The following is an 8,552-nucleotide window of genomic DNA, read 5'->3' on the forward strand; positions in this document are numbered from 1 at the left end:
CGGTGTCTGGCTTGCCGAGCTCATGCCCTTGCTTGCACGGAGCCTGGGAAGCCCTCTCAGTCTCACCTTGTTTCCTTTGCTTGCCCTCCAGCCCCCTGGGCGGCTTGTCTGTAAACCCAGCCCTCCTGCTCCAGGACACCTGTCCCTACCCTGCAGGCCTGCCTCTGCTTTCCCCTCCTGCCTCCTGCCTCTGGCCCTGGCCCCTCCTCCAACCCCGCAGCCTCATCCAATCCAGAGGCCCAAATGTCAGTACACAGGTAGCTAAGACAAAGGTTAGAAAAAGCCCAGAAGACACTTTATTGGAGGTCTCTGCCTCCATTCACAGGAGAAAGGAGCCAGGAGCCCCATCCTGAGGGTCCAGGCATCTCCCCGCCCCTCACTGGCCCAGCTGAGGGCCTAGAACAGTCTGTCTGACCACAACCTGTGGTGGGAGAGGAGCGGGGGGGTGGGGAATGTCTTAGAAAAAATAGATCTCTATATACATCTGACTATTTATAGCACATAAATTAGGGAGTGCTCTGACCCCTGCCTGCGGAGTCCAAGCAGTGATGTGGAGGCCGGTCCAGAAAGCAGGGGGCAGGAAGACCCTGTCCTGCCCCTCTCGCAGCGCCCCTGTGGCTTCCCCTGGCCTCCTTGGCTCAGCCCAGGCATCTGGGGGCGGAAGGCACTGTCTGTAGCCGCTGTCTGGGTTGGGTTAGAGGAGGCACCAGTAAAAGGAGCTGCGCTGGCAGCTATGGTCAGCCGACAAGTCACCTCAAACCCCAGTGCTCGTAATTCCAAGAGGAGGGCAGACAGGAGAGGCCACGAGCCCCGGATCCCAGGATGACGGCTGAACAAGGTCCCAGAACCTCAGCTTCTCTCCACGGCACGGCCCCGGCATGCCCGAACGGTGGGGGCCTGGTGGTCCTCCCAGGAGGGGCTGCAGGCCTCAAGTCCACGCGTTTGGTCCTGGGTCCCGTTCGGACCCTCAGTTCCGACTCCCGGCAACCTCTTCCTCCTTCCAGCCGCTGGAGTTTTTGCCAAACTTGTAGACCAGCCGCCGGCCATCCACCCGCTCCAGGATCTCCCGTTTGTAGTAGTACCTGGGTGCGGACAAGGGTGGTCAGACGCGCCCAGGTGGGGAGCAGCCTGGACTGCGGACGCCCTCCCTCGCCGGCCCCGTTAGGCTCACGGGGCCTGGCCCCCTGGGTTCCAGCCTGCGCCTGACCCACTTCCTGCAGCTTTCCTCTTCTTCCCTCCTGCAAGGAGTTGCTGTCTCTGCCCCTTCCTGGCACTCTGGCCTAGAAGGCGTCCACAGTCCCTGGGGCTAACCGTGCTTCTTTGTATCTTACGGCTCTGTCCCGGGGCTTATCATGAAACCACGTGATTTTAGGGCGGGAAGGGACTTTAGTGATTGTTCAGGGGGAAACTGAGGTCCAGATAAGCAATCTAATTAATTCAACAGGGGGAGAGCCAGGACTTGATGGAGGCCTGGGCTCATGCTCTTTTCACCATTAAGAACTTTTCTCAGACACGCCTTGCAGACCATGCAAAGAAATGTCATCAGAGTTTACTGTGTTTGCTATGCTGGCTACTGCTTCCTCCGTGTCACCCTGTAACCCACGAGGCAGGCGGACACTATTATCGTCCCTCGGCAGGACTCACACCTGTCAGGAGGGTGGTGGTCCGAGAGAGCCGCGGGAGCGCGGGCAAGCGGTCCCCGGCAGCGTCCACAGGACCCCCGGCCCCTGCTCACCTCATGGCCCTGCTCAGCTTCTCGTAGGTCATGCTGCTGTTCTTCTTCTTCTGGCCCCAGAGCTGGGCCACTGCCTCGGACCGCAAGAACTTGAAGACGCCCTCTTGCCGGTTCTCCCACTTCATGAGGCCTTCATTGAGCTCCGGGTGGATGAGGATGTCCCGGATGAACTCCCACAGGTGGGTGCCTCTGGGGGCTGCGAGGCCAGAGGCTTCGGTCAGAGGCCGGGATAGCCCCTCTCCTCCGAGGCCAGGGGGCCCCGCCAGGCCCAGCACGCTGCCCGTGGGTGGCCGCGCCGTGGCGGGGCTGCTCCCCCCCACCACGGGGACTGCCTCCCACACAGCGCAGGTGTTCTGGCTGGGGTTTGACAGTGACTGCGACACGCTACTGCCTAAGGAGCCCACGGCTCGGTGGGGGCCACCGCGAGAAAGCCAACACACCAACAGGTGGTGAGAGCTTAGCGAGTACAGGACCAGGGAGCTGGCCCCAGCCTGGGGGACGAGGGGACAGCTTCCTGGAAAAAGTAGCCCCCTGAAGACGAGAAGCAGCCAGGCCTAGTGTGGGGGGGGGGGGGAGGCTGCTAGCACGAAATGGAGGCAAGGAGGAGCTCAGGGCCATCACCCAGCGGTTCCCAGCGGCTGGCTGGCGCACAGCAGGGCCTGAGGCCTTGCAGCAGGGGCACAGTCCTCGGCCTGAGCCCCCTGCGGCCCCACAGGCCCTCCCAGCACCCGCCGGCTGCCCCCTCACACCACCGAGGGTGTCCCAGCAGGCAGGACAGAGCAGGTGCAGAGAGAGCTGGCGTGGGTGGGCAGGGAACCTGGGCTCTAGTCCCATGGGCCTTCTTCCAGGAGCCTCAGTTTCCCCTCCTCTCCAGGACCACCGACCTAGGCTCTGCGAGGAGGTGGTGACCAGTACCACACAGCCTTGGGCCCGTGCACAGCCATGATGGCGGGAGGGAGGAGCGGTGTGGACAGCCAGTGAACACGGGAGAAAAAATGCACCAGCGGCACCACCGTGAGTCTGCTGCCCACCCCGCTCAGGCCCCAGCAAAGGGGGTGACCCCAGGAGCTCACCGTGCTTGCTCTTCTTGCCCTCCAGACACTCCCGAGAGTCTTTGCTCAGCTTTCGGGGCCGGCCCCGTTTCCGCTTCCCGTGCTTAGGATCCCCCTTCTTATAGTCGGGAAAGCCGTCTAAGACAGGGGAGGTGCAAGGTCAGGAGGGGAAGGAATGGGGGGGGCTCGAGGGGGCAGCTCCTCTACAGGAGGGAAACCCTGCAGGAGAGCAGGGACGAGGGGAAGGACCAGCCCACGGGGACCAGGAGGCTCCCTGCACTCACCTCTACAGAAGAGCTTGCTGTCACTGGGATCCAGGTCCACGTCACTTCCACCGGAGTCTGAGGAGTGGGGGCTCTGGGAAGTCCCAGTCCCTAGGGGAGATGGGGGCAGAGTGAGTCCCCCTGCCAGCCCACACCTTCTGGGGGATTGGCTGCTGGGGGTCTCAGGACACACCACCCAGCCCGCTCCTGTTCCTCCCAAAAGCCTGGGCTCTAGTGCAGGGAACCAAGGGCTGCGGGACATTTGGGGGAAGGGGGGCTGTGGCCCTGATGAGGGTGCTCACCTGTGGTGGAGACATCGGAGCTGCCGGGGGAGGGGGCTCCGGGGCCGTAGCTGCCGGGGAAGTAGGGGCTGGGCTGCCGGCACTCCTCCAGCATCTCCTGGCTGAAGGGGCTTCCCTGGTCTGGGAAGAGGAGGTAAGGGTTCAGACAAGGTTCAGAGGAACAGGCAGGAGGGACACTAGGCTACCCAGAGGTCCAAGGGCCTGCTGTTTTTCTAGCTGGGGGAGACAGAATTCCGGCGACAGAGGGTCAGCTCTAGCGCTCTGGGGAGAGGCAGAGATGGGACAGGACAAGCTAAGGAATGATGGAGAAGAAGAGTTCTCACCAAAGGGGCCCAGGGTCTCCTGGAAGGCCATGCTGTCCTTCTCCAGCAGCTCAATGATCCAGCTGAGTTCATCAGGAAAGCTAGAAGCTATTAGGAAGGGAGGACGGGTCAGAGCCCAGGCAGGCGTCCCAGTCCCCTCTCCCCTTGGGGCTTCTTTCTCTGTCTGTGCCCACTGGCCTCGGGCTCCAGGTCCTTCCCACAGCCACGCTGGCCTCAGCTCCGGCTATGGGCCGGTCCCTAGGCCAGCCTCCCTAACTGGAGGGAGACAGGGGCAGGAGGCTGGCCTCCCCCTCCAGTCCTGGGCTCCCTGTGGCACCAGCGGCCCGGACTCACTGAGGTCCCACAGCTGGGAATAGAGTTGGTCCCCCAGAGGCCCAAAGACCAGACGCAGCTCCTCGGGGGCACAGTTGCAGAGCGTGGCCCCGTCCATGTCACACCGCGAGAAGTCGATGGAGCTTGCGTCGTATTTGTTCTTCTCCACTTGGTAGCTGATCCAGTCCAGAACCTGGGCCTTTGACCAGAACTGGGGCTGCTTCCCCGACCAGCTGGCCTTCTCTACAAGGGACCGGGCACAGCGTCAGGTCAGCCCGAGTCACCCGGACCCTCACCGCCCATTTCTGGTGTCCACTTGGGCTTTTGTGTGCACCCCCTTCCCCAACCCCCTCCACATCTCAGAGACCACTCCCAGGAGGAGGGTCAGGGGGCGGCATTCACACCACCTTCGCTCAGCACCTCGCTTAGTCGGTCGCTGCCCCTCAACCCCACACCTCCAGCCCCTAGTGCTGGAATTTGCTGGGGGGACCCTTCCTCCCTGCCTGACTTCTCCATTTATCTAATAGGCTCTTAGAGGGGTGTCTCTCCCTCCCCCAAACACCCCATCCCACCTGCTGAGACCCACCTGTGCCCTCCAGAGGCATCTGGGGGTTGCTCAGGGTAAGCACCAGGTCATCGGCCCCAAAGGTGGCGGCAGCAGGGACAGAAGCCAGCGCGGGCTCCTCTGAGCTGTACATAGCACTGAAGCAGTTGCTAAAGACGTTGCTGATCTCACAGGTTGCAGCCATGAGGCTACCTGGGCGGGGAGGCCAAGGCTGGTGAAGGCCAGAGTCCTCCCCTTCCCCTCCGGCCAAGCCTGGGGCAGGAGGAGCCCCAAGGAGGGGGGGCGGTGGTGAAGGTCAATATCTCTTTGGACACCCTATCTTCATGAAGGTCTCCAAGATCTCAGAGCCCGCTGTGGCCCCCAGCCCCCCTGGGCCCTTGAGTGGGACTGGCACAGTCAGAGCCACTCTGTCCCTCCCAGAGACAATGCCTCTGCGACCTTCAGGACACTCCCACTGCCCGCCACTCCTGCTCAGGGGCTCTACCATGCGGAGCTGCGGTGGGTGGGTTTAGAACTCCACATCCACTCGACCCGTCTCCGGGTTCCCAGGGCCCAGGCTGGGCAATGTGACAGGTGGGGGTCCTACCTGAGCAGCGGGGTGTGGGTGTGGCAGGCAGGCAGGACTAAGGGACAGCAGGCAGGCGAGAAATCCGAGAAATCCGGGCGGCCCGCAGCTGTGCCAGGTAGCTCTGAGGTGCTCCCCCACCCGCCCTAAATAGAGGCTTGTGGCAGCTCCGCCCCAGCCCAGGCCTTTATAGCGCGGCTGGCGGTAACCTGAGCTGCTGGCTCATTGGACGGAGGGGATTTCCTGGCCTTTAGACCGGGCTTCTGGGCCCAGGTGATTTGCATATTTTGTGCCACTTGGCCCGGATCCTGGCAGGCGGTGCTGGGAAATCAGGCCCGGCTGGTTTAATGATTGTTAGAGTCTGTCATCCCGCACCCTCTGGGGTTGGGCACAGGGCACTGGCCTGGGCGGGGGGCAGGAGAGTCGCTGGGGTGGGCATTTGTACTTTCGGCCACCCTCTGGTGCAGGAAATTCCTCCGGGGGGCCAGGCCAGGGATGGGCTGGAAGGGGGGAAGGGAACGTGGTGGAACTGGGGAGGAGGACTGCTAGTCCCCAAACGGGGCAGAGATCTGAGGACAAGGGGGCCTAGTAGGGAGAGCAGAGAGTGGCGTTTGGGAACTTTTCCCACAACGCTCAGGATTCCTGCTGGAAGGCTCTCCAGACGCTGGGCGGTATTCATGGGCTCGTACAGCCTAGCCTCAGGGGCCCAGCGTCTTCAGTGTCCCCAGTGCCCCCAGCAGCGTGCTCGCTGGCATCTACTTCGGTGGAAACGTCTTGGCACGCTTTGCCTGCCCGCACCCCATGCAAGCACTAGGGCTGCTGCAGCCACTTCTGGAGAGGTCTGGCTCTCCCTCCGCCCCTGCCGGAGCCCTCAGACCCTGGGGGCGGCTGCAGGTGCTGGAATCCGCATGGCCGTGTTTATCCCTCGCTATCAGCTCTCCCTTCTAATCTCCCCGCCCTCGGCCCAGTTGACCGGCACCTGTCTGCTACCCTCTAGTGGCTGGAAGCCTGGCTCCCTGGGTCCCGGCATTCCGCAAAGAAAATGGAACGCCCAGTAGTCACCATTTACCAGGCACCTGTAACGTAGTCTCCACTTAATCCTCACAAGAACACTGTATGGAATGTATGATTGTCCCCGTTTTAAAGCTGAGAACATCCTAGCTCAGAGGAGTTGCGTGACTTGCCCAGGCCACACGGGCGCTGGCTAAGTGGGGGGGGGGGGGGGTGCTGGCGCTCTTGCCCGAGGATAGCAGGCGTGTCTTGCTTCAGGGTCCTCCCGCTCGGCGGCTCAGCCAGGCCCTTGCCCTCCCCACGGGCACAGTGAGTCCTTCGTGTCTATGAACGCAGACCCCACTGGAGACCCTGAGTGTGGGGGGCAGAGGATGGGGAAGAGAAGGCAGGAGGCGTGTGTTGGGTGACTCGCCAGCTACGGGATTCTGCTTGTTTCACCACGGGTGAAAACAAGGTGGTCTGGACTTAATAATCCCTCAGATCTCTTCCAGATCTAGTTTTTTATGCACCTAAGCTGTAGGATATGAGTGTCTCTTTCCACACCTCCTTTGTTAATGCCACAAGCCTGGGTGGTTCGTGGCCAAGCTTAACCTCAGTGGGTGAAATGACTCCTCAAACAAATGGTGACCTCCCCTCCCCGGAGCTGCCCCCTTCTTTATCTCTAGAGCCAGACAACTAAGAAGTCCACCTTCTGGAATGTTCTCCTCTTTGTCCCTGAAACTGCTGGGTGCCTAGGAGAGGGGCTTAGGGTCGGGGGGGGGGGGGGGGCCCTCCACTGGGCCACTGGGCCGGGGGTGGTAGGAGAGCCTGGGGCTCTGGCGGTAGGATTTTCCCCAGCCCTTCAGGGGGCCTCCCCCAAAGAGCCTGAGGCGGGCACACCCTCCACCCAGTCACTCACCCTGGAATGTGGGAGAACCGGCTTCTAGCCCCAGGACGGCTCACATGCTCCCCTGCCCTGGGGGACACCTGGCTCTGGCACCAGAGGGTGGGATGAGAGGATGTTTGCCTTCACGGGGCTTCACAAAAAAAATGGGGCTGAGATAAGGAATCCCTCTAGGTTAGCACCTTATCTCCAAGTATTAATGCCTCTAGTAGCCCAAGAGTGGGCGATGTTATGGAGGGTAAGTGGGAAAGACTTCAGTGTGGGGTCAGTGCCTTGGAGGTGGAATGGGGAGAAGGTTCTAGGATAGTGGTCAGAGGAGCTGTGGAGCAAGAGGCACAGGCCTCCCCAATACCCTGCCAATGGCGGAAGAGCCTGTTGGCCCTCCCCACAAAGCTCGCCCCGACAATGGCACAGCCTTGTCTTCAGGGTACGGGATGGCAGGAGCACTGTCCCCCAGCCCGCTAAAGGACAGGCACGTCCAGCAGGACTGTTGGGTGGCAAAGGTGGAGAGCAGGGTCGGCAACACAACTTGGGATACCCATGCTGTGCGCTGTGAGGATTCACCCAGTTAGTGGGGTCAAAGAGCGGCCGTCAGAGGAAGAGCTTCCACAGCGACCCTGCATCATTCCTGTTACTATTATTAGAGGTTTTTGGGCAAACGAGGCAAGACAGCCACTGGTGTCAGAACCGGTAAGCCAGCCGTCAAGCTGGGGAGGAAGCGAGGCATCTGGAGAGCCCTAAAATCATCCTTGCCTATAGCACACGGACAGGAACAGCCCTGAAACATCTATGGAAAGAGGCTGCCATCGGAGTGCCAGGGCCTAGAGGAGATCTTACAATCCAGGGCCTCCAAATCCCTCTCCTCAGACCCAAAGTTCCCTCTCTGCTGGTGAAGCTCCGGGCGCGCCAGGGGACAGAGGCCCTCACCAGCCTGCCACCTGCTCACTGCCGTTCCCTAACTCTCGTAAGAGTGAGAACACATCTAGCCGTGCGGGGAAGGCAGGAGGCCTGAGTGGACAGCCTCAAAGCCAAGACCACGGCCACACCTGGAGACGTGGTCAGGAGTGCCCTGTACTGAAGAAAGGCAACTTAATGTATTTAAATATTTCTTTGCGACCCTTCCCTCAAACCCAAGCTGCTAACTGCTGAGGTCCCCATGCTGAAACCAGGAAAGTGGAACTCAGCGCCAAGTTCTGAACCAACTATTTCCTACCACACCACTACGATATTTACCCAGGACCAAAAGCAGGCGAGGCCCAGTGACTGATGGTGAGAAGGCCAGAGAAAAAAACACTCAAATACGCATTTTTTAAGCGATGGAACAGATGAACAGGAACGGCACTGCGGGTAGGGAGTGCAGCTGCCTTCACAGAGAACTGGAATGAGGTCCACTTGCTACAGGTGAGCTATGGCCATACTGCTTTGCTTTTTTCCATCTGCAGGTGTAGGACCCCTACCTCCTACTCCGCGGAGTTCCCTGTGGACAGGGAAGCGCTGTCAGCCTCTGGGGAGCTCCCCCACCCCCACCCTGTGACCTTCTT

General features: G+C 61.0%; 1 protein-coding gene across 2 annotated transcripts; it reads right to left on the reverse strand.

Annotated features, from left to right (window-relative positions):
- Window positions 1-273: 273 nt before the first annotated feature.
- On the reverse strand, window positions 274-5,263 carry ELF3 (E74 like ETS transcription factor 3). Of its 2 annotated transcripts, XM_045787671.2 has the most exons (9): window positions 5,139-5,263; window positions 4,574-4,744; window positions 4,009-4,230; window positions 3,676-3,762; window positions 3,353-3,472; window positions 3,072-3,161; window positions 2,809-2,925; window positions 1,736-1,931; window positions 274-1,082 (listed from the first exon to the last, which is right to left on the reverse strand). In XM_045787671.2, the coding sequence occupies exons 2-9, from the start codon at window positions 4,734-4,736 to the stop codon at window positions 968-970; spliced, it is 1,110 nt and encodes a 369-aa protein (XP_045643627.1). In that variant the 5' UTR covers window positions 4,737-4,744; window positions 5,139-5,263; the 3' UTR covers window positions 274-967. The 2 variants fall into 2 exon arrangements, with proteins under 2 accessions (XP_045643627.1, XP_045643625.1); XM_045787669.2 differs by lacking the exon at window positions 5,139-5,263 and having other exon boundaries at window positions 4,574-5,127.
- Window positions 5,264-8,552: the final 3,289 nt, after the last annotated feature.

The sequence above is a fragment of the Ursus americanus genome, chromosome 2 (genome assembly GCF_024610735.1).
Source record: "Ursus americanus isolate L20-20 chromosome 2, mUrsAme1.1.p, whole genome shotgun sequence".
NCBI lineage: Eukaryota > Metazoa > Chordata > Mammalia > Carnivora > Ursidae > Ursus > Ursus americanus.

Bases quoted from the DNA above. Each gene is read 5' to 3' on its own strand.
- ELF3 (XM_045787671.2), bottom strand. From the start codon at position 4,736: ATGGCTGCAACCTGTGAGATCAGCAACGTCTTTAGCAACTGCTTCAGT. The intron at 3,763-4,008 runs GTGAGTCCGGGC...CCTTCCTAATAG, and splicing joins TTCCCAGCTGTGGGACCTCA to CTTCTAGCTTTCCTGATGAA. The intron at 3,162-3,352 runs GTGAGCACCCTC...CATCTCCCCTAG, and splicing joins CTCCGATGTCTCCACCACAG to GGACTGGGACTTCCCAGAGC.